General features: G+C 41.0%; 1 protein-coding gene across 5 annotated transcripts in view; it reads right to left on the reverse strand.

Annotated features, from left to right (window-relative positions):
- Dscam (DS cell adhesion molecule) overlaps positions 1-25,638 on the reverse strand; it is a 583,662-nt gene that overhangs the window by 222,908 nt on the left and 335,116 nt on the right. For 4 of the 5 annotated variants that reach the window (XR_003951753.1, XR_003951754.1, XM_006522886.3 and 1 more), the window contains exons 4-8: positions 22,988-23,134; positions 19,521-19,799; positions 15,139-15,414; positions 10,384-10,680; positions 9,365-9,640 (exon numbers count right to left, since the gene is read on the reverse strand). Coding sequence is in view for 3 of the 5 variants with exons in the window: in XM_006522886.3 (XP_006522949.1) it covers positions 9,365-9,640; positions 10,384-10,680; positions 15,139-15,414; positions 19,521-19,799; positions 22,988-23,134 (1,275 nt within the window). In the remaining 2 variants the exon portion in view is untranslated. Of the gene's footprint in view, positions 1-9,364; positions 9,641-10,383; positions 10,681-15,138; positions 15,415-19,520; positions 19,800-22,987; positions 23,135-25,638 lie in introns of those variants that run through there. The other variant, XM_030248963.1, reaches the window with a different exon arrangement.

Consider the following 25,638-nt stretch of genomic DNA (forward strand, 5'->3'; position numbering starts at 1 on the left):
ATATAAATATTACTAGCCCAATGTGTACATAACCCACATGATTTCATTGAACATACATTTGGATATTTATTTATTTATTTATTTATTTATTTATTTTCTTTTGGTTTTTCCAGACAGGGTTTCTCTGTATAGCCCTGGCTGTCCTGGAACTCACTCTGTAGACCAGGCTGGCCTTGAACTCAGAAATCTGCCTGCCTCTGCCTCCCAAGTGCTGGAATTTATATTTTATACTAATCCTATGTATATAGCATATGATTTTGAATAATTGAAAGTTTTTTATTCTAATTTAAAATACCATTATTAGGGGCTAGAAAGGTGGCTCAGTGGCTAAAAGTACCTATTGCTCTTGCGAAGGATTTGAGTTCAGTTCTTATTACCTATGCCAGATGGTTCACAATTGCCTGTAACCCCAGCTCCAGGGGAATTAGACTTAGCTGGTACTTATACTCAAATGCACATGCACATTTACACACAGGCACACTCACACACAGAGGCATGCACACACAAACATACAATTTAAAGTAAAATAAATCTTCAAAAAACAAATAAATAGTATATCCTAACCTGAGCATGCTGATCACTACTATATGAATGTGTTCCAGAGTGTATGTGAACACATGAATGTAGGCATGTGGATACACGTGCCTGTGTATATATTTGCAGAAATTAATTTTTATTTTTACAAGGAAAACATAATTTTACTCATTTAATTTCTTCCTTTCTCATCACTAACTGTTTCCTTAAAAGTTCTCATGTTCAGCGAGCATACCAAATACTGAAACACATATCTCCTACGTCAGAAACTTTCCACTGAACTGAAGACCTGTGTGTTCTGACTCCACAGTGAACAGTATATGTTGTCTCCTTTGCCTCTGTCTAAGGGAAAGTGCCTTGAGATGACTTTAATGAAACATTCAATCATGTGCTCCCTTGAATGCTCCCTGCTTTTTCTTCTAGACTAGAGGAGGAGAATCACCAGTAAAGCCGCCTTTAGGAGGAGGCCATGCTAAGGGAGGAATATGAGCTGCATTCTGAGCATGGCTTCAACAACCTGCACTGAGCAGAACAGGTCCGTGCCTGTGCTTTGAGAAGACCTCCACAGGAGCTGAGGAACTGCAACCATTCACTTAAACACACTGGACAGAAACCTTTCCCTGTGGAGTTAGAGAACAGAATCTTGACAACCCCACCAGTCTTCTCAGACCCCACCATAGTGCTGATTTAAAGGCAAATGTAAATCCCTGCTTGTGACACTAAATTACCACAGGTCATGTATTGAATGCGTAACCTACATGTTGCTGTCTCTCGCTGTTTCTTCTCTATTGGTTATAATAGAAACTATACATTCCCTAAGTAGCTGTTGGGAAATCAATGAAAACACGTAACTGATATTATTCTTTGGTTACACACAAATGACCTCTGCAAACAAGATTGAAAGCATAAAATAACCTGGAAATGCTGGGCTTTCTGTTATAGATACAATGAATCTCTCTAGAAACAAGAGAGATCGCAAATTGCAGAAAGTGGTGGCAGCCATCAAGAGAAGAGTTTCAGGCCAACAGAGCCGAGTCTGGACACTTGTGGCAGTTGATGGTGTTCAGGGTGGGCTAGCGAATGAGAAACTGTCAGAGATCTTGAGGACCACTTGCCGAGGGTATTTCTGTGAGCCCAGGACACATGACCATAGTTGCCAGGAGGTCCTGAAGAATGTCCCCATTAGAAGGAGGTCCTGAAGAATGTCACCATTAGAAGGTAACATCCTAGCTGCTTACCAAGAGGTGGAAGTGTGAAGATTCTTCCTCTGCACTATTTTGCTTTTAAAACAGTCTTGTTTTACAGCCCAGACTGGCCTTGACATTTATCCATATCTCCTTTTGTTTGTTTTTTGTTTGTTTGTTTTTTTGAGACAGGGTTTCTCTGTATAGCCCTGGCTGTCCTGGAACTCACTCTGTAGACCAGGCTGGCCTCGAACTCAGAAATCCACCTGCCTCTGCCTCCCCAGTGCTGGGATTAAAGGTGTGCGCCACCACGCCCAGCCCTTTATCCATATCATAATGCTCCTGTCTCCTAAGTGTTGCAATGATAAGAATTTACTACTATACCAGGCTCGGTACTGTTGGTAGTGAAAGTGAGGGGTGTGTGTGTGTGTGTGTGTGTGTGTGTGTGTGTGTGTGTGTGATATGTCTATATGGTATATGTGCACACGTGTGTGCATGAGGAAGCCAGAATATGTCAAGTGTCTTATTCTATCATTTAATAATTTATTCCCTTGAGGCAAGGTCTCTTGGCAAACACGGAGCTATGTGGGCAGGCAGCAAGTCCCAGTGTTCATCCTGTTTCTACCCTACAATGCTAGGACTACATTACTGGTATGTGCACCTATGCCTAGATACTTCCATGGGTGCCAGGGATTCAAGCTCAGGTCCTCATGCTTGCACAACAAATGTTATTATGTGCTGACCTATTTATTAGTTATGTCTCCAGTTTAATTTTCTCTCTCTTGTCATCTCAGATTAGGCCCTAGCTTGCTTTCACCCAGGCTCACTTTTGACTCACACCCCAACTTCCTGCCTCAGCCTCCTACATGCCAGGATTTAAAGTTCTATGTTTTTAGAGAGCAACATTCTTGGCTTTTCTGGTAGCTCCTTCATAGGCCCTTTGGCTCACTGCTCCTCCAATCCTGACTCCCCACTCAGCATGAGTGACTACAAGAAGACCCACCATGGGTTGTGCTGGCATCGGCAGTCTTGACTACATGCCTTTCCTTTCTTCTGATCCTCTGATTATGTACGTTTCAACTCCATGACAGAGTCACTGTGAGCATTAATTAAGATGACACATAGGAAAGTGTTTTGTAAACTATGAAGCTTTTTATCAATATAAATAGAAGGTGACATTTTTTTTTTAAAAATCTAGCAGGCAATTAACTTTCTTGGCACTGTTGGTCTACAGCAATTAGAACACCCAGTCAGGCAAGCGCTCAAGTCCAGGAAGGCACCAACTCAGGAGAAGAAAATGATTTGAGATGTGCTACATATAAAACTGCACAAGACAAAAGAGAGTCTTGATCTTTCCTTCTGCCCAGGCAATGGAAGCTAACACAACATCACCACTAAGTGTTGAACATATTTCAAAACTACTTAGATTTAACCACGATCAGTAATTGATAGGCTGTTTGAATCAGTTATTGAGGGATTTTTTTTCTTCCCAAGTAACCAGACATATACAACAAAATAAGCTCAATGGTCATAATTATTATTATGAAAAAAATATAGTGAAAAATATTCTTTCCCCCTTATATCCTCTAAATACACATGCATGCATACATACATACATACATATATGCACACACATGTATACAAACATACAACATGCATGTGTACAATTACATATATGGCTAGAAATTCAATATCTTGGATGAGTATCCTAGAAACAAGATAAAAATGGTTTGCTTTTATCATTTGTAGCAGTATTAAAGGAATTGAATGGGTCAAACCCTAGTTCCCAAGGAAATGGATGTATGTCTGTGTGTGTGTGTGTGTGTGTGTTTGTGTATGTCTCTGTCTGTTTGTGATTTTGTGTGTATGTGTTTCTGTGTGTCTGTCTGTGTGCCTTTGTATGTTTGTATGTATTTATGTGTATGTCTGTGTCTGTATCTGTATGTGTCTCTGTGTGTTTGTATGTATTTATATATATGACTGTGTATATGTCTATATTTCTGTGTGTTTGTGTGCACATGTCTATGTGTGTTTGTATATATGTCTATATTCATGTGTGTGCAGGCATATATATATATATATATATAGACAGATGATAACCTTGGCTATCTTCTCTGAGGTGCTATTCACAGTGTTTTATTTTGTGACAGGATCTCTCATTACCCTAGATCTAGACAAGCAGGCTAGGATAAATGGCTGGTGAGTACCATGTATTGCCCTGTCTCTTTCTTTCCTATTTGAAGATAGCAGCATGCGTTTTTACATACCTGATTGTTTTTATTAGTTCTCCTGGAAATCGTACAGTGTGTTTTGATCAAATTCACCCATCCCCTAACTCGTGCTGACACACCACTAGTCCCTAAACACCCAATGTTGTTTTCTCTTTTTAAAAAATATCCAGTAAGCCCAATTTATGTTGCCCATATATTCTTGGATGTGTGGAACATGGTAAACTCACCAGAGACTACAATCTTAAAGCAAACAGATTCTCCCTCTCCCAGCAGGTATCGATTGCCAATAGCCCCTCAGCTAAGGATGGGTCTCTGCTCCCCACTTCCCACTCCATACTAGCATTTGGTCTAGCCTGAGCTTGTCAGGTCAACAGTAGTGAACTGTTGGAAAAGTCCACTAATGCAAGAGAGGTATAGACATCACAGGACACCTTATTTTTAAAGTATAGGTCCTGAGGGTCCAAACTTGAGTCCTTGTGCTTGCAAGGGAAGCCATCTCCCCAGTCCGGGGCAGAAGCTTATGAAGCTATGGATTTACTCTTCTGAAATAATTCAATAAAGCACTGTCTGTGGACTCATGTGGATGGTAACAGGGCTGGTTTAGGTAAATATGACAGCAGGGCTGTGTTCATCAAAGCAAACACTCATCTTTTTGATCAACTCAGCTGACTCTTAAGCTTAAATCTCATAGCTGAAGGGAGTAAAGGTGGTCTGTTTTAAAAATGTCTTCACAGACAACAATCTCATGTAATTTGTATATTACATTTCACAATGCTTAAAATGCAAATTTAAATATGCAGAAGTTGATTTGGCTGGGCATTTGCAGACCCAAAGGAAAAGTTAAAATTCTGAATAATATATAATTGTTACCTATATGAGCAACTAGAAGTCACCTCAAACAAGAAATGCCACAGTTACCTTCAATCAATAAAGGCTACAAACATCTTGCTAAGGTATATACTTTGAATGAAATAAAAACCAACCAACCAACCAACCAACCAAACAGAGAAAGCTCTTAGCTATCATATCACTGTCCAGAAAGTTTCTCTTTTATGTCAAGTTCTACATAGGCATACACAAGGTTGCTCTATCTACCTAGCCTTCCATTTCCTATTTCAGTGTCTAACATTTTGTCTACTAGGTATATCCAAACCTTTGAACATTGCAGCACAAAACACAACACTATCATCCTTAAATTTCCCACTTCAGAACTACACAATCAAGCACCAAAATATGTTTTAAAAAATCTTCTTATAATGTTTTAAGTAGGTTTATGATTGTGCACGGGTGGTGCTTTCATTCACAGCTATTCTAGCCTGTGTGAAGTTGTGAATGACCTGGATAAAATGGAAAAATCAAGTACAAGCTATGTAAGACACTATTCAGCATTGTTTGAAGCCAGAGATGTCAATGTCTGCAGTGACATGTACAGGAATAATTTGTTTCTACTACCCATCTGTCTTAGTTAGCTTCAATTCAATTGCCCAGATCATATTTGCCTGTGGGTATTATTTTGATCATTAATTGGTGTAGATTAATCCCACTGTTAGTGGCACCATAGATGGGTGGTCAAGGGCTGTATGAGAAAGCTAGCTAAGAAATAGTCTTTGAGTAGCATACTTCCAGGGTCTTCATGTCTTGAGTTTCTGTCCTGACTTCTCTCAACACTGGGCTATGACCTGAAAGTATAAGTCGAATGAAGCCTTTCCTCCTCTGAGTTGCTTCTGATCAGTGTTTTATCACAGCAACAGAAGGGGAACTAGATCATCACCAAAGAATCCACAAATTTCCAGCATGTTCTATAGCCTTAGCTTCCTGGTAAACACAAGTTTTCTAACTCAGTTGTTGGAGGAGCATGCTATTCTCACGCTGTGGGGTCTGTTTGGTGACTTCATCTGCCTTCTGGAAGGTATTCATTCATCAGAGACAGGCCAGGGATGGTGGCTGGCATGTTCCTGTTGCTATGTGTCAAACACAGTTTGGTTTTGGCACAACACACATCTGAGGGGTGTCTGACTGTTTGCATAGCCGTGGTTGATTATAGCGCTTTGTCCTGCCCACCCCCATCGTCCTGAAGCATGATTTCTATTTGGCTTCTATTGCCTAGTTGGGTTCTCTCTACACTCAGTGTTGGTTTCTTATGTGGAAGATCCTTTACCATGGAGTGCAGTTTATTTTCTAACAGGTTGCCCTGTGAAAGGGCTGTTCTTATTGGGAAGCTTTTCCTGAGTGACATAAACAAACGTTCTGAAGTCCCTGTCTGTCCCTCTCAGGATCTTACAACACCCGCTGCATTTGTTCATGCCTGATAGATTTGTTCACACCTGTTGCATTTGTTCACACCTGCTGCATTTGATCAAGCCTGCTGCATTTGTTCATGTCTCCTGCATTTGTTCTCTATCTTGGAAACTCAAGATTCTCCTCAGCTCTTTAGGTTGGGTGGAAGGGCATGGTCTATTGAGGATTTTTTCTAGTGGCCACTGAGGAAGCCTCATGGCCTGGGATACCCTGCAAAATGCCCTCCTCAGAAGTCACCTACAGAGAATAGTCAAGAAAGAGCTATTTTTTGTTATTGCTGTTGTTGAGCTCAAAAGTCCATAGATATCAAGTCTCTAGTCTTGAGGAAAGTCTGCTCTGAGGAAGCTGGATCCAAGTGCAGTGAGGTCCATGGAGGAACAACAGACAGAGAACTGGAATCAGGACCCAGGACCTAGATGGGTTTCCTACAGACTTGCCTTCCATCCTTGCCTCCACTCTTCCATTCCTTAATTTAACACTTTCAGAGTCTCCAACTATAAATATTGAGTATAAGAGTATAATCTTTTAATTTGGGATCCGGTAGTTTCCCTAAGAAGGTTAAGGTGAACACAATGATGTAGAGTACTTAAAAGGGCCAATTTAAATGTCAAGGTCATTTTCTGACCTTGGCCTCAGATGGCTGACAGACACATCTTCACATGAGTCTGACCAAGGGGCCAATTAGTTTGTCAGCCTGCATGAGGGATGGCTTGTCTTGTCAAGATTACTTGGTTCAATCCTTTTCTGAAATCACACAGTTTGGTTACAAGACCTGTTATATTATTCTTTGGGGCCTAAGATATTTTGAGATGGCTTATGGCAATTAACAGGACCAATATTAGCAGGTCAATTTATGTTGTCTCAGAAAACTTTAAGACCAAAAGTTATTCGTTCAATTGGCCTTTGTTTAAATTTGTGTATCTGAAATTTAGTATTAAAATATTTATATCCATTTATATCTAAATGGTCATGTTTCTATCCAGTGCTCTTGAAGAAAAAAATCTTAGTGGCAATCAAAGACCAATGAGAAGATTAAACCTAAACTTCATAATGATCAATCATTAGATCAATCATTAGAACTTAACCACAGGATGGGTAATTAGCAGCTAACTACATTTTAAGCATTTTCAAATGTAACTTACAGATTTCTGGGGATGCCTGTGCACATGTGAGGGTGTTCACAAGAAGACAGCCTCCTCCATTAAAGTGGTGAGATGTTAGCTTCCTGTATCTCTGCCCTATTTGTACTATTGTCATTAGTGTGGTGGATGAGACAATGGGGCCTCAGCATCAACAACACCTGTGACACTGAGACGAAACAACGTCACCGAGGGGTCCCCACCATGTGCCCTGAAGGCTTTGGATCTAAGTTGGTTTTGTTTGATTGCTTGTTGGAAAAATGGCCAGAGTCCCAAGCAGTGTGAGAAGACAGTCGTCATCCCCAGGGAGAACACCAAAGCTGTGGGAGTTCCAGCCACCAGCGCTTTGCTCAAGAAATCCCTACTTTTTCTACCCAGAATGGTTCCCTAAAGTGATAGCCACGCATAACTGTGTGTCTGGCAGACTCTGTTGAAAGAGAAAGGTGGGATGTTGTCAACTCCTAGGATCATAGTTGATGATGCCACCAATAACAAAACTCAAGTTCCAGTGCCCAGGAGGTCATGTGATACTAATTATATGATGTTTCAATGTGCAGCAAATTGTTTTAATATCCAAGAGAGCCTCACATCTCAGTGAGCTAGTCATCTGCAAATGATCAGCCAATCAAAAGATGTTGTATGGGTAAAGCACTCATCGAAAGGTATGGTGCATTCTATGATGGCAAAGTAAAAACATTCAGTGATGTGGCTTCCAAGCCTCCATGGCAACACGCCCTTACGATACTGCCGTGACTTAATTTTCTGCACAGTCATCACATGCTCAGGTGTCTAGGGGACGATGTATGCATCTCATTTGATTCTGTCTCTCCTGACAAGAAGGAGAGCTCAAAGGAAAGCTCACATTCTCAGTCACTATCGAATCCAGGACTCAGGGCTGGTGCCTAGCAGGACACTGATGCTTTGTAAGTGGTGGAGCTGCACCAGAAGAGGACCTTACATTCATCAAGGTTTTAATCAAAGATTTATAATCATTTCAGGAAAATTAAGGTATGGAACAATTTGAGAAAGATTAAAAGTGCCTACATACAAGTATCTAATAGACAACATGACTTCCTTCACAATGAAGGAACATTTGGCATGAGTGCAAGAATTTTTAGATGTTTCTTAGAATAAAATCTGATATGTTTTGAGGTAAAGGAGATCGGAGAGATCCATGTGAAATGCACACAGCTTTGCTACCGGGGTGCTAGAAGACAATTCCTAGCACACTGGGAGAAGTCTTGACAACTTAGAGAGGCAGCTCAGCCTGGAGGGTACTTCACACCATCTGCAAGCTGTTTTAAAACACGTCAGAACCTTCTTTATGTTGTATTGCATGTAAAGTATATTACATTGAAGCAAAACCTTCATTTTATTCTTCACTGAGAAAACTGACTTGAGAGGAAAAAGAATGGCTGTTCAAAGCATCTGCTATGTGTCCTTGGTGGACCCAACAGTTCATTGCTTGCTGTGGACAAAGGACTTTGAGGTTGTATTGCCAAAACCTCAGAGATTATCCTGGCAGTTGGAAGCTAGGATTGCATATGACATGAGGCAACAGCTAACTTAGTCAGAAAGACTGGTGAGCTGTTAGCCATAGCTCTTCTGTCCACTCAAGATGAGAACTTGGACCTGAAGTCCTTGTCTACCACCAAAAATCTTTTCCTCTTGGGATCTAAAGAGCTCACTGATGGGGTGTTCAGAGGAAGAAAGATGAACGTTCTAAAACAATCTGATAGAAAAGCAGATAGACAAGCCAACAATGTACCTTCTGAACACTCCAACCTTCAGAGAAAATGTTATCAAGTTCAAGTCCTCTGAGGACCCAGGATTTTATAGACAACACTTAGCACCTTCTCCATCTCACAGTATTCATGACTACCCAACTCTACCCAGGTTCTGTGACGGTCCCATCTTAAAAGCCAGGCTTGGAAAGCAGCGGTGTGGGGAAAATGGGGGGGGGGGGCGGCAGGATTACCTTTCACTGTCACGTGGACACTCTGGCTGGTGGAGAGCTGTGGCTGTACCAGCACATTACACGTGTACTCTCCCTCGTCAACTTCTTTCTGCACATCAGAGAGTTTCAGAGTCCCATTGTTCTCAAACGCCACCTGGCGGTGGTTGAAAGGAAGCAGGTTAGCGTTCTTGTACCACTTGATGGAGTAATACGGATAGCCAATTACGCGGCAGTGGATGTACGTGTCACGCCCCGCTATCGCAGTGATGTTTTTCATTGGTCTGATGCTTGCAGGCCCTGGAGAGACACAAGAAAGCTCTTGAAAATAATTTAAGGGTACATCTCATGGAAAGAAATGGGTACACCTTTCCTTTGGTGAAAATAAATTATTTTTATGCAAGCACACCTTTTTTTGTTTGTTTGTTTCAGTTTCTTGGCATTTGGCATATTCTACTATGAAGGAAAAGTTTTATTTTTCTTCTTACTACTCTTAAATGAGTCAATGAATGTTAAAATCTCTCATTACCAGCTACGTCTATGAAAATACTTTGAAGTACAAGATAAAAGACAGCGTCACTAATTAAAAAACAAAAAGTAACTAGTCTACTCTGCACCATTATGGTCTTCTGGTGAAAAGGCTAAGAGTAACTGATTGACTCTGTCTGGTGGATGATGAAGATGCAGGTTATGCGGCTGTGCACTATGAACTTGAGTTAGGTACCATGGATGTGAAGGCTTACCATGGATGTCATGAGAAAGGAGAAACGGAGAGAGGAAAGGGCATGCAGAGCATAAACCAGGAAAGGAGAGTTTCAGTGGATAGATGTAAGAGGACAGAAAGTAGACAAGCTGACTACAGAGACCAAAATGCCATTTTCAACACCACCGATCAGCGCCATTCCTGAGTAGGAAGGAGAGGGCAGGGAGAGGGAGGAACAGCTCCTCCTTTGCGCATTGCAAGGCTCAGCCCAGAGCATGCAGCACCCATCCCGCTACAATGATTTGTGTGTGTTTGTTCGAGGAGCTGATTTGACAAGCACCTCTTACGTTTATTCGAGCCTGGTACAGGACGACTCCAGCCGAGTTGTTGGCAGTGCAGCGGTAGACACCCCCATCCCGGACCTGGGAGCTGGAGATATTCAGGTAGCTGACCACGTTCCCCTCGGACGTGATCATTTGGCTGATGCGGTGACCGCTGCCCTTGAGGATGGGGTCATCGTCCAGGGTCCAGGTGACCGTGGGCAAGGGTGTACCCTTCACATTGCACACGAGGGACACTGGCTCTGCCGGGCTCACCACTTTCTCGCTAAAGGCAGAAATGATTTTGGGAGTTCCGTCTGCAGGGAGACAAAACAGGAAAGGATGTGGTACCTACACATGATAATCCTCTGTCAAGTTCACTGTTTACGCTCAGGAGAGAGAAAGCACTGTTTGTCAGCATTGTCCCCAAAAGCCTTGCGCTAGGAAAACAGTTTCCAAGGGACACTAACGAATATGAGCAAGGTGACAGCCCTTTCTTTGTGCTCTTCTGGGAAGAGAGGATGATGAGATTGAGAGCTCATAGTAAACACTGAGAGATTCTATGACTGCAGTTTAAGACGTGTGTGCTCCTCCCCAAAGCCACAAACAAGAATTTTGCATACCCCAAAGCTGCTTTGTCTATTTTTCCCTCAGTATTTGTAGAGATGGCTCACAAGGGACCATTTACAATTTAAAAAAAAAAAAAAGAGAGAGATTGAGAGAAATGCTCTAGAGAAATGCTCTTTTTCGTACACATTTTACTTGTTGCATCCAGACTCCTGAATCTCTGCATCCGGGTTCCCGAATCCTCACTTCCTCATGCCAGCTCAAGATTTTACAGCTGGAAGAGGCTCGCAGACAAATTTGTTTCTCAGGTGTGCTGGTTAGTAACACACCACAGTGCCCTTGGAATTTCTATTTTCAGCGATGAAAAAACAACTTTGAAATGTGGTGGGTTGTTGTTGTTTTGTTTTTTAATTCCCCAATCCATCAGCATTAAATCTGTCTCTTTAACTACCAAGAACCTAGACTGTTTTGACTCAGTATTTTGACTGAGATAATCTTGAAGGACATTTTTTAATCAGGTTGGTCTCACGCTTCCTTAAGTTTAAGTGCATGTTTTCCATTTCTGCCAGAAATAGTGTAGGGACGTTTTTGGTTGTTTGGTGAACTGATTGGTTATGGTTGCTTTGTTTTTTATTTTGTTTTATAGTATGGTTTGAATCTAGGGCTTCATGTTAGCTAGGCAAAATTATGGTTTTTAATGTTTATTCATTATTTTTGTGTCTTCTTCGAGGAGTGCCACATAATTTTTTTTACTCATTCTTTAATTGTACTGACTTTGAGTTTTGGATTTGTAGAACTTTAAGGTTTATTTATTCTATTTCATGTGTACGAGCATTTGCCTGCATATACATATATATGCCACATGTGTAGTGTCCCTAGAGGCTAGAAGAGCATGTCAGATTCCCCAGAATTGGAGTTATAGGCAGTGGTAGACCACCATGTGGGTGTTGGGCACTGAGCCTGGGTCCTCTGCAAGAACATCTAGTATTCTGAACAACTGATTTGTCTTTCCAGCCCTGACTTCTAAAATATATTTGGAATGATAGTAAATATATGTAAAATAACTTATAATCAGTTTATCAGGTGTTCTTTACAAAGTATTCATAATATCTATCAGGCAGAAATACACTATGTAGACTATCTGTTAGTGTATGTAACTACAATAGTTTTTTCCAGGCTGTGGTCCCCCTTATACTTTTGTCCTTTCTCTAAATCCAGAACAGTTCTGAATTTAAGATGTTAATGGCTTAACATTATTTATTTAAATCTGAAATTTATATCAAATTTATTTTTATGTCAGCTCTGAATGTTGGTTGAGTCACTTAATAGCTTTTATATATACTTATTCATATGACAATTGGTAGTTATTGAAAATGTTTCCTTTACCTATTGACAATGCTGTATCCATGTGAAATTTTACTGGCTATGCATATGTGGACACATCTCAATATCATACCTACCATGCTTCCTTGAGTAGTGTATTTACCTTGGTCAATGTAGCTTTACAGTGAGGCCTCGAAACTACTGGGAGGAACCCTCCAGCTTTGTTCTCTTTCCAAGCTTGAATAGTTTTCATTTCTTTAGCCTCTTGCATTTACACTGTAAATCAACTTCCCACTCTAAGAAGTCAGCTGTTCCATGTCAACTTTAAACTCACTCTATACAACATTTTTTTTTAAAAGATAATGTATGCCGTCATGGTAGCTACAAACTCATGATCCCCCTGTCTCAGCTTCCCAAGTGTTGGGTTTTCTTACATGTTCATTCTTTATAGCCACATTTTCCTTTAAATCATTAAACATATTTCAATAAATGGAATAATTCCTTGACTGTTGAACCTGACATGGGTCTCCTCCAAGTCTTTGTCTGTGGTCTGTGTTTACTTTATTTTGTTTGTCAATTTGTGTGTGTGTGTGTGTGTGTGTGTGTGTGTTTATATTCCTAGTGTTTTAAGCTATAAAACTAGTTTCTATCCACATAGCAGTCTATATGTCCACCAAGTTTTCCAAAGTGACTTATATGAAGATTTAGGGACTCTCTCCTGTATCCTTCCTTTGTGTATTCCACCCAGCTCTCCAATGTGCATGTGCCCAGCCCCTCAGCTCTGTGGGCTCTGGCACTTTGCTTTTCTTCTAGTTTCAGCACCACCTGGTCTTGGAGGTGTCCTCAGCGGGAAGTTTCCCTGTCCCTTCCTCCAAGTGTCCATCAACCATTCTGTTTGCTCTGAGGTTTTCTCAGTGCTCTACATTGAGTTTGTCCATCCTAAACATCACCCACCTCCTGTGACTGCAAGCTTGCCTGACAGGGGCTGTTCTTCACTCCTAGAACATGAACCTCTTATTCCTCATTTTCATTTTCTGTTTCCCATTTATTCTGGTTTAACTATGAGCCTGCCATTACAAGGTCCTAGGGAATTCAGCCTCCTGGCAAAGGCTATCAGATTTTTCCATCTATCCACATTCATGGAGAGACCTCTGTAGGCTGAGATTATTATAATTTTATCTTCAGTTCTTATAGCAGGAACTATGGGAGCTGCCTGAGAGGGTGCTGGTCATGTGTAGCTGTGCATGAGGTACTAGACACACATTCTCTCTTTTGTGACATTAGCACCATCACCTTTCTGAAGAAAGAAAAATAAAGTGAATCTTTTTCTGAACAGAAACTGATATGAGACTATGTTGGGGGTGTGCTCAGCACCCACACCCATCTCTTTCTATTCCAGTGACTGGCTTTGTGGAGATGAGGGTAGGTGTCACTCGCCCAGTGAGACCCAAGTGTCTTTGCAATCTATCCAGCTGTCATTCTGATTACAGAGCCCTTTTGACATCAATGTGGATGATCAATATGCTCTTTAGGTTTTCTTAGTTACTTGAGACAGTTGCCGAGGTAACAGGTCCTAGACAGGTAATCTTTTCTCTTTCTTTAGCAAGAAGCTAAAATGACTCTGGGAGGACCAGGGTGCATCCTGACTACCAGAACCAGCTCCATGCAAATTGATTACTTTTGCTCTTAATCTCTTAATTATTATGTGTGAAGTGGTGTCAGGCATTTAACACAAGGACTGCACCTCTAGGTCATTTCTACTCTGTTTAAAGACTCTCACTGTCTGCAGAAATGCTTGCATCACCACGGCTAGGCTTGCTACTTCTTACAAAGTAGCTGGGGTTAAAGGTTCCATCACATAACTATTCTCTTAGCATTGGGCAGATTTAAACTTACATGTATTAATGGGTTTCACTTATTCTAACCTTGGGCTATAGAAAAATAATTTCATCACTTTTACCCATTGGTAATGGATGGATTTTAAATGATAGTTAATGATATAATTCCCATCAAGACACACAAATACACAGACAGGAGCCATTTCAATTATCTGGTGATAAATATATGCCTTACTTAAATGTCACCTGTCACAGCTCCATTCCCTGGTTGATGGATGAACTTGGAAGTACTCAGTAACCAATTTTAAAAAAAGCAAACAGATCATGTTATTCTACCTCAAGGCAATTCCTCAGGTATTCCACACACCTCAGTCTGGGGACATGTTGACCAGGCTACATACAGATAATGGCACCAACCAGAAGTCATATTTTTATCCAAATAAATATTCTATTGAAATTGACTTTTTTTTAAGGTGTAAGATAATCCTGTCCATGCCTCCCAGCTCAAAGAGTATTTGCCCATATCATCTGGAGACATTTCATATGTGTGTGTGTGGGGGGGGGCTGTTGTATGAATGCATGTGTATGTAGTCAAAACTTGGAGGTGTAACTGTTGGTATCAAGTGGGCTAAGGCTAGAGATGCCCCTGACGATCCCACAATGTATCTATCAGGTAGACCCCAAACAAATATCCTACTTATGTATCCCACAGCTCCCAAACAAGGCATTGCTGCATCTGCACATCTAGAGAATAATGATTTAGCAATAGAACCCAAGGCTCTCGGTTCTGATCTTCTGGCAAGTAACTTTAAATATGACCAGGAAGCATTCATATGATTCCAGGCCACACTTCTCAGGCAACACTGTTCCACCCTCTCTCATGAGAACACTGTCTCTCCTTTGCCTCATCTATGGAGATTAGAGTCACTAGATAGAGAGACAGAAAGTGGCCTGTCTTCTCCCATGAGTGACTCTGCATGGCTCTCTCCCCATCCCATGCTCCACTGGATTCTGTTTGGGGTGCAGCCTTCATTGTTGCCCACTGACCTTCAAGGACCACCTGGACATAGTCTTGAGCAGATAGCTTGTCCTTGCGCACAAAGCACTGGTAGGCACCCCCATCACTCTTGACCATGTGATCCATTATAAGGTTTGCGTGGTTGAGTCCTGTGATCCTCACGTTTTTTCCAGGGTTGAGGATTTCGCCATTTCGGTACCAGGAGAGTTCCTGGTCTTCATTTCCTGTCACACTGCAGGATAAGGAGACCTGGCTGCCCACGCTGCTTTTAACCTTTCTGGGACTGATGGTGGCTTTCAGTGGCTCTGGGGAGTTAAATAAGAGAGAGAGAGAAAAAGTAAAACACCACAAGGTATTGACACTGTTGAAATAACATCCTGGGTTTTTGCAGAGGCCCAGGTATAACTGTCAGGACTCTTCATGAGGGTTCCACATCAGTGTTGTTTGGGGGGGGGTCCCATAGCAGTTGTTTTGGGGCTAGCACATCAGTGTTATTTGTGGTACCACTTTGCTTGGAAACATTTTTCTTGCTGTTTTCTCTGGGCCTCTTTCTATCTCTATATCAAATAGCACAATGTTGGTCACACTTCTTCCTCAGAGTACAAGTGATAGTTTTGATCTAGAGATACTAAGAAATGCAATATGCTAGTTAGTAACAGGAACATGAGTATAGAAAACAAACAAACAAAAAACCCTGTTGGGCTTGTCCTAGGGGAGCACTGATGGCCTAGCCTTAGTCAATTACTATGTTTGGGCCAAGAACCCTGGTTACCAAGAAGAGGATTGGGTTCAAATGTGTGACCATAAATAGAGTTTCCCTTTAATGTAATGTTTGTTCACTGGAGCCAGAATGGAACTCCAGTCTTTGAAATTCCCATTTCCAATTCCACAAACCTAACTCAAGGGAGGAGACTCTACAGAGAATTTACCATGTATCAAGGTTTACAGTCACAGGTTAGACAAAGATATATATATATATATATATATATATATATATAGAGAGAGAGAGAGAGAGAGATAGATAGATAGATATAGATATAGATATAGATACAGATATATAGATATACACACACATATATATACATATATATACATATATATATATTCTGTGCTATAATTAGCATGTGCCCCCACCCCCAAGCAAACAACTATATAGTCCCCATTCATTGCTGAGCAGCCTCCACATGGGTTTCTGTGGAGATTTTGTTGTCATTCATATTGCCAGGAAAAGAAAGAGTTACTCAAGGAGTTGATGTGTCTATTCACTAGACATGTGAAATAGAGTCAACAAGCTCCGTCTGCCTTGTTCCCGATGTCTCAGCTTCCCAAAGTACAAATTCTTCTGTTCTCAAAGTTTCTGGATTAATCAAGAACTAGAAGATGGCTAGGGCCAGGCAAAGTGCCATAACAGATATGTAGCAAGGACCAGGAAACCCTCAGATATAAAGAATGGTTAGAACTGAGACCAGAGAGCAGAAAGAAGGTTCCAGAGAGTAGGGATGGCAGGGGTTAGAGTATGGAGCACAGATATACCAGTGTTAGATTTGGCTTGGATGCAACAGAAACTCCTAGAAGTATAAAAGAGGGAGGTAAACAGCAAAGGCAATTTGAAACAACTTCATATAAAGGTGGCTTCAATATTTTGAAATAATTTGTCCTGTGTATGAGTATGTCAATGCACCACATGCATGCCTAGTGCCAGTGGAGGCCAGAAGAGGACACTGGATCTATAACTAGAGTTATAGATATGAGCTGCCATGTGTGCTGAGAATTAAACCTAGGTCTTCTAGAATACTTGCTAGTGCTTATAATTGCTGAGCTACTGTCCCAGCCACACAAAACTTAATAAAACCAACTAAAGCATGCCTGCAGTCACAGACAATCAAGAGGTTGTAGAAAGAGGACCACAAGTTCAAGGCTAGCCTGAGAAATTTAGTAAAACCCTGTCTCAAAAAGTAAGATTTAACAGCAAGATTGGGAACATAGCTGACTGAAAAAAAAGCCTGGGTTCAAACCCCAATGCTATACAAACAAACGAAAAATGATTGGAGACTACTGACTAAGTAGATGGCACAACTAAATGTCTTCAGGAGAACTGATGGGTCACATGGTGTTGAACACGGGGCTGGAGGAAGGTAGTCATCAAGGAGGCATTGTGAGACGAGTCAGCCTTATAGAGGTAAAGATGACAGCAGGGAAGATCCAGTGTCCAGGACTTGGCCTGGCTGGGACAACGAAAGAATGGCTTAATGAGAACTCAAGACTTAAAACTTGCCTACAAGAGTAAGCGGAGAAGGTGTTCCTAACAAGAAGTGGAATTGGGGAAGAAGAGTTTGTGGCGACACTATTCTGGCTTTGTACGCCATAGGGCTGAGATGTCAGCTGAGCACTTTGCATAAAGCTCATATCTAAACTTATCTGTCACCTAAAAGAGGCCAGGCATGCCTATGGACACGGAACCCAATAGGACACTTTCCATTAAGAGCAAAGTCAGCTTGGAAGATGTGATCTTCCACAGACTGAATGAACCTTCCAAAGGAAGAAGGGATTGATGAGAAGCCCAAAGGACTTCTCTGGATGTGGCAGAGGATTGCAGCTATAAAAGCAACACAGTAGGAACCTGTATCTTTCCACAGATACTGTTCAAAATGCAGCTAGTGGGAAATGTCTTTAGAGAGAGTGGAAGCAAGACAGCACTGGGAGTCAGAGCTGAAGACAGGAGGGAGCCTGTCTTTAGATGATGTTTTATGCTGGAGGAGGAAAAATGAGAAGTTTTAGAGACTTGAGATTTGAGGATGACTACACATGGAGGAGCAATGTAAGCAAGGTCATTTGTACTTTGACACAGGAGGAGTATCTAAAGAATTGAAGGAGTTTAGATTCATCAGTATATATTAAAGCAAAAATGGGACATATGACCACAGTTTCACTGAGATGCCCAGTACATTCACCTAAGATATAAAGTTACTTCCATGTAGAACAAGGACCCAGAGAACTATGTTAACAGAAAAGCACTTGGAGTCTTTTGCCACAGTTCTGGTGGCCATCTGATATCAAATTGTTTAACCAAGATAAGACATAGCTCTTCAACCAGCTGTGGGGGAATACTCTTCCATTGCTAGACAGCCTTAGCCTGAGCTCAAGTACTCTGAAAGCACTGAAGGTTCCAGAAAATCATTCAAGTCCTTGATTTAAACTCACTCACCTAAGGTACTGTGAAGGCATAGCTACCTACGGTTGACACTGAAGCAGCCATTCCATACACAGGCTATGAGTTGAAAAAACCACGCTAACACAGTGCCTGTACCTTAAGGGTGAGAAACTTGATGTTTGTCCTGCTTAGCTCAATTTCTCCAGTTCAAAAATACATTTAAAGGTAATTGTAAGTTTTGTCGAGGAAGGAACATCTTCTCTGGCTGTGACTTTGTTGCACCCTCCTAGGGTGATGTTGGCCAATTTATTCTGTTATAGCTCCTATATTAGTAAATTTGAAGGCGTTTGACTAGGTCAGAGTGCACCCTCCTAGTTCACAGTAGGTCATCAGAGTCCTCTGCACATCCCTCAAGTCTGTGGCCAGGGTGGAATAAAGAGAAATCTTGGAAAAGATGAAAAGAAAATTCTCTACAAAACAGTACAGGGTCAATAAATTGGCTCATCATCTGGAGCCACTTGCTGTAGAGCTTCACCACCCAAGTTTGAGCTCTGGGATCTACAACAGGATGAAAACAGAGGACCAGTTCTTACAGGTTGTCTTCTGACATCCACAAATGAGCCATGGCATGTAAGTAGTCCCCCAGCACACACAAAATAAATAAATAAATGTAAAAAAAAAAGAATGATGAATTAATTAATTAATTAATTAATTAATGAGTGAAAGAAGGAAGAAAGGAAGGAAGGAAGGAAGGAAGGAAGGAAGGAAGGAAGGAAGGAAGAAAGGAAGAACGGAAGGGAGGGAGGGAGGGAGGGAGGAAGGGAGGGAGGGAGGGAGGGAGGAAGGAAGAACCTGGCCCAAGCTTAGTGTCTGCATAATCTAAACCTATGTTTCTGTTAATAGTGGTCCTCTTGAGAAATTTAAAGTAATTTCTAAAAAGAGATGAAGATCAACCATTTTTTTTCTGGCTTCTATCACTGAGCTACCAACACCATCCTCTCTACTGTTTGCTTTCAGAATTTGGTCATTAGGAATGACAGCTGGGTGGTACTATCTTGGAAAGGCATTAATCTGGTGCCCTCATGAAAACCTCAAGGCAAACCCAGTGTAACCATGTGGGCAATTTTCCAGCAGGGAATAGAGGATATAGGTCAGATGCTGTGAGGTCATAAGAATACTGTGGGGAGCACTGGAAATTAGCTTCTTCAGGACACCATCCATGTGGACAGTGCTATTTTTTCCAGTTACCATCCAACTTACGTTTCACGTACAGGCGGCCTATCACCTTGGCAGTGCCATATCGGTTGGATACTTCACACACATAGCTGCCTGAGTCTGAGGGGCGGCTGTTCTCAATGAGCAACCCAGTCACTGTCTTTTGGAACCTTCCAGAAAGTTCCAGGGGCATGTTGTCCTTCAGCCAGCGGTAGTCTGGCTCGGGGTGCCCAAGTGCTTTGCAAGGCAGCTCCACGCGCTGCCCTGCCATGGCTTTGCGGTGGTCAAACCCGTCCAGGATGGATGGGGCTGAGTTTGCTGGGTCTGTGGAAGAAAAATGAAACTGTCAAAGGCCAAGAATGGGGAGTATGTATGGTCACTGAGAACCACATGTGGGCTTTACACATTAATCCTGAACCTCTTGTCTACTGTTGCCACTGATCTTTAAACTAGGACAGACAACTCTATCCTGCTCATAACGTATAAAAGGCTGAACCCTGGTCAGAGCTCTGGCTTTGTGATTCTTGCTTTGTGGAAATATCTGGAGCCAGTATGCTTTGACAGAGTCATCAGCTCAGTTTAGAAGGAGAGTACCTTTTGTTGAGGGGGGAAAATAACACATATCTCCTCTCAACAATGACAGAGAGCTGTTAAATTAGCAAAATCCAGTACACAAGATAAAGGGGTTTAGTATACTATGTCTTTATTTGTTTTAAACATACTATACTTATTTACTTTTGGTTAGCAGGCATTAACTGTATATACTTTGGGGATCTGGTATAATATTTCAATACACACATACAGTTGGTACTTATCAAATTCAAGCCCTTTCCCACCACTTTACAATCATCTACTGATCACTGGTATATATTCAGGTTGGTTTTGTTAAGGATCACATATGGATGGGAACATGAGGGTCTTGTTTTTCTCTGCCTGGCTTGGGTTACTTAACATCCTAGCCCCCATTTCTGCCCATGGGACCTGCAAATAATGGGATCTCATTTCTCTTCATGGCTCAAGACCCCTGTACTAGGTATGTCACATTTTCCTTGTTGTTTTTATCTGTTAATAGCCTAAATTGATTTTATATATAAGCTAATATAGATAGTTCTGGAATCAAAATGGTTATGCTAGGCTATGTCATACCAGTGTCATTTCCTTTGGGTCTGTACATACAACATGGGTGAGCTGAATCACACAGCAGATCTGATCTTAGCTTTGTAAAGACCTCCCATGTTGCTCTTTGTGGTTCTTCTCATTTACATTCTCGGAGTAGGAATAGAGAGTTTTGTTTTCCATACTCTCTAACGGGAAGGAAATGCTTACCAACTATCTGTCTAACAAAGGATCCATGACAAGTATACACAAGGAACCCAGGAAAACAAACCCAAACCAAAACCACTTAAAACATTTTAAAAATATAACTAATAATCTATTTAAAAGTGATCAGATATTTGTCTAAAAAAGAAATAACAAGAGACAACAGGTATATATTGTTAGCCAATGGGGAAACATAAATCAAAACTGCAGTTAAATTCTATCTCACTTAGGCTGGTAAAAGAAAATTATTTCCTCTCCTAACACCAAGGCCCAGCCTGGGCTCAGAGTTCCAGGAAGTCAGGTATTTATACAGTTCCCAGAGGTAGCAAAATAAAAGCAGCTGAACTCAACCCCAAACCCTCAGCAATTATAAAAATAGACAATAGACCTAGCCTTCCTCCTACAGTCTCAAAAATAGCCCATCTTAAGAAACAGCTTACTTACTCCCCTTAAGGAAACCTTGCTACCTTCCCATTCCTATCTATAAATCCCACTCAAATCATGTAGTACATATTCTCTCCCACCCTGGTCATGCTGTGTTTCTGCCTTGAGGAACCTCCCATCAGTTTGCTTTTGAAATTCCTTCAGGTTGATTTCAATTTTCATTTTTATAACCACTTCTAAACTTAATTCTTATAACTAGTATCAAGAAAATAATATCAAAATAGTTTGCCATCAAAGTCTAGGACAAGCATCCATAAAGTTTGGGCCTAGAGACAGAAAGGTGAACAGCAAAGAAGAGAGAGCGCCCCTCTGTTTATATAGCGGTTACCTTAGAATTGAAAGTTTTCCTTCAGGAGGGAGGAGGGAGGCTTCTAAGATTGGGGAAGCTCATGAAACTTACAGGGCTCAGGAAGCTCATGAAACTTATAGGACTCAGGAAGCTCAGAAGTCCCAGATAGATTAAAAGTAGAAAATGAGTTGACCATGAGCACTGGGAGAGAGCTTGCAGTACATATTTTTGTTTGTTCAAAGTGCACTCTGGTCTCTCCTGTTTTAGATTCTAGCATATGTATTTCAAAAATCCCCCAGGTCTCACTGTTCTGAGTCAACCTGGTCCTGTAATGGGGCAAGTACAAAACAGCAAATAGGAAATTTAAATCATTTAGATGATTTAATCATTAAATCATCTCATCACTTAGAACAGCTAGAAGGCAAACTGCTTCCAACTCAGGTCACTGCTGTTTATCCTGTAATATAAAAGTGACCGCCATGGGAATGAGAAGCCAGGAATTCACCCATGGGAAGCTCAGTCATGGAGAGAAAGCTCAACGACAACTCCAGATGATGTCAACATCCCCAGTAGACTTCTGCTGCATGTTTTAAGCCTCCAATTTGGTAATGTCACCTCTATCTGTAATTATTTGCTCTTTCACCTGGGAGTCTTGTTAGAGCAGACATTTTGTTATGCCCAGGACTCTCTCAATTAATAGTGAGAACTGACTGACACAAGGGGGCTTATCTACTGTATTTCTATTAGATGACTATATGGCCCTGATTTAATATTTATTTTCTCTGTCTGTACTTTCTACTGGGCTACCCTAGTCATGCCTGCTGGGTATTGTGAGTTTCTGATTTGATATTGTATTCCTGTATTTTGCTTCTCTCTACTTACCTCTTAATGTTTATTCTATTACTTTTGGTTGCTACATGTTTAATCAACTCACCATTCAAAACACGAACCACTGTCATAGGCCATTGTAGTTTGTACAGATCATAGAGGCAAGGCTCACCCTGGCTTAGGTTTCAGGGGGATTTCAGTCTTGGGGGACACAGCCCTAGACCATGTCCAAAGTGGCTTCTGAGTGCCTAGGTGGCTGATCTGAAAAGAATACTTCTCTAGACAGCCTTGTTCTAGCAGGGCTCTTATGACTGGAAACAGTCTGGGCTGGTTGTGCACCTCAATGGAAAAACATCCAAATATGTGGAACAAGGCCATGGAATATGCCTTTCAAAACTAGCAATAATTTCAGTCAAAAGAATGTACAGTTTTCCAAACTGTAAAATGACATGGAATTTGTGTTTATATTGCTACAGGAATGTTGACTTAAAAGATGCTCATGATCTATGAATATGTTGATACAAAAGCTGAAGGTTTCTGCTTGGTCCTAAATTCTTCAGTTTGGGATATGACATCAAGAACTAACAGAGGTTGGCACAGGAGGGATGTGGCCCTGAGACCATGCTCTCACCTGACACGAACAGTCTCGCGCTGTTGCTTTGTCTCGTCTCCCCTGTGTATCTGTGCCGCGTGATGCAGCGGTAGTTGTACAGCCCATCTTCGTTCTGTACATCTTTAATATACAAGGCTCCCGTGGATGTGATGAGAAATCTAGATCCTGAAACAGATAAAAGCAATAGCTTTGTGAGAACAGGCTAGAAATGGACCTCTAACAATTTAATGTTAAATTAAGGAACTCAGGAAGCTCATGAAACTTAAAGGACTCAGGAAACTCATGAAACTTACAGGACTCAGGAAGCTCATGAAACTTACAGGACTCAGGAAACTCAGAAGTCCCAGACAGATTAAAAGTGGAAAATGAGCTGACCATGAGCACTGGGAGTAAGCAGGCAGTACATATTTTTTACTGTTGAAAGTTCACTCTGGAAAAGCTTCTTATGCAGTCAACATTGTTAGTACAGAGATCCATACCCAATCAAGGTGCAGAGAATCAAACACACATTCCTCAACCCCTCGGCCAAGGCCCAGGGATCTTGTAGAAGAGCTGGCAGACAGATATCTTGTAAGAGCCAGAGGCAATGGATATCCACAAGGAAAGACCAACCCTGGATACAGCAGGGCAGTTGTAGGCCAGTCGTAACCAAATTCCAGGATAGAGAGCGGGAGTAGGCACAAGTTTCACTCCTAACTGAGGTGCCATTGATTGATAGCTGCTGTGAGAGGGAAAATCAATTTCATCTAAGAGGAGAGCCCTTTGTATGTTAACCACTTTCTAGGGCAATGGTTCTTAACTTGTGGATGGAGACCTCTTTGCAGGTCATAAATCAGATATCCTACATATCAGATATTTACATTATGATTCATAGCAGTAGCAAAATTATAGTTATAAAGTAGCAACAAAATAAATATTATGGCTGGAGGTCACCCCGACTTAAGGAATCATGTTAAAGGGTCACAGCCTTGGGAAGTTTGATAACCACTAACAATACATCTAAGAAAATGTGGGCAGTACACATTGGATTTAATGGGTAAAAAATATAAGTGAACGCCAAGTTTGGTGGTCAGAGAAGGGGTTGGATCTGGGAGGATTTGGAGGAAGAGTGACTTGGGGGTCTCAAAACACATTGATATTCTCAAAGAACCAATAGAAAAAAATTAAAAGTAAAATAAAAACAACTGTTCCACATCAACAAAGCCCTCTGAGAAGAATTATTCTATGTACTTAGGGAATCTTCTCACGATGGGTACAAGCTGTTATGTATTTATTTAAGGGCCCAATCTGTTTCAGCTTTTTTATTAGTGTAACCTGGGATATTTTCTTTTATTAAGTTACACAATAAACATATCATCTTATAAATTCATACTCATGTCAGTTATTTATTTCTTTTACAGTAATAAATTTGAGATGTAATTGCTATATGCCTAATTTAGCAGATTTTCTGGGACTACGCACCTTCTTTTAGGATGCAGAAGTTAAGGGAAAAAAAACTTTTCTGTTGCAAATTCTTCACAAAGGAGCATGCACTTTTTGCATCAATTTGAAATATGTCAACAAAACATAAAAAATTTAAATAACAAACAACAAAACATTAACATATATCACACACTTTCCAGGGAAGTCTTACTCCCTCACAGAATATAGACAACATTTATCATTCTAGGTCGAAGTTCAAGTTTTTGTGTATTCTATGTTTGTGGATATCTGGGTCTTTTTTGGTTAGTTTGAAATAATGAATCTAAAATACAGACAGCTTCTGTTTTCATCTCAGTGAAGAGGATTCGGTATTAGATCCCCAACTCCACATCCTTGGGTGTGGTCTCATTCTCACCTGTGTGATTCTGGGTGCACAGACAGACAGTAATATCAAATACTAGTACTTCAGAAGGATGAGATTGCTTTCCCTTTGAACATATGAATTTCTAAATTTATAGTACAAATTTACAAATCTCTAAACATGTCACACAGTTCAATTATAATTTGATAATGAAACAAGTAAAGGTATAGAATCTGCCCTTGTCATGAGTCCTGGCCATCTGCTGGAAGGTGGCTCAGGCACTTTTGTCACTGTTGGAGTTGCCTGAGAAATATTTCCATATGAGGCCTGATTCCACCTGAGAGAAAATGTGACTTGTATCTGGAAAAAGGCTAGAATGCAAAAATATCATCTTCTATTTCTGTTTTTCTGAGTTTAGTTCAAAGCTTCTGTGGTTTACTATTGTGGAATCATCAGAGGTCTCTCTCTACACGTGCACACACAAGCATGTTTTTGTATGTGCAAGTGTACGCATCTATGCACATTCATGTGTGTGGCAGGTGTACATGCATCTTCATGTCTATACATGTTCATATGTATGGCTGTACAGGTGAGTTCACACGTGTCTGGAGGCCAGATAGTATTATCATTCCTTAGGGTGATCCCGGTTGTCAACTCAACTGGATCTGGAATCCATCAAATGCAAGTCACTTGGGATTTACCTTATCAGATTATCTGAAGTGGGAAGACCTACTCTAAATATCTGCAGCACCTTCTAACCAGATGAAAGGGCATGAGAGAAGAAAACTGGGCTGTTTTTCTGCTGCCCTCACTCCTTCTATCAAGCTTATCTATCCTATTGCTAGAGTACTTGTTTGCTGATACTAGAACCAGCTTCTTTGGGCTC

This window comes from Mus musculus, chromosome 16 (genome assembly GCF_000001635.26).
Source record: "Mus musculus strain C57BL/6J chromosome 16, GRCm38.p6 C57BL/6J".
Taxonomy (NCBI): Eukaryota; Metazoa; Chordata; class Mammalia; order Rodentia; family Muridae; genus Mus; species Mus musculus.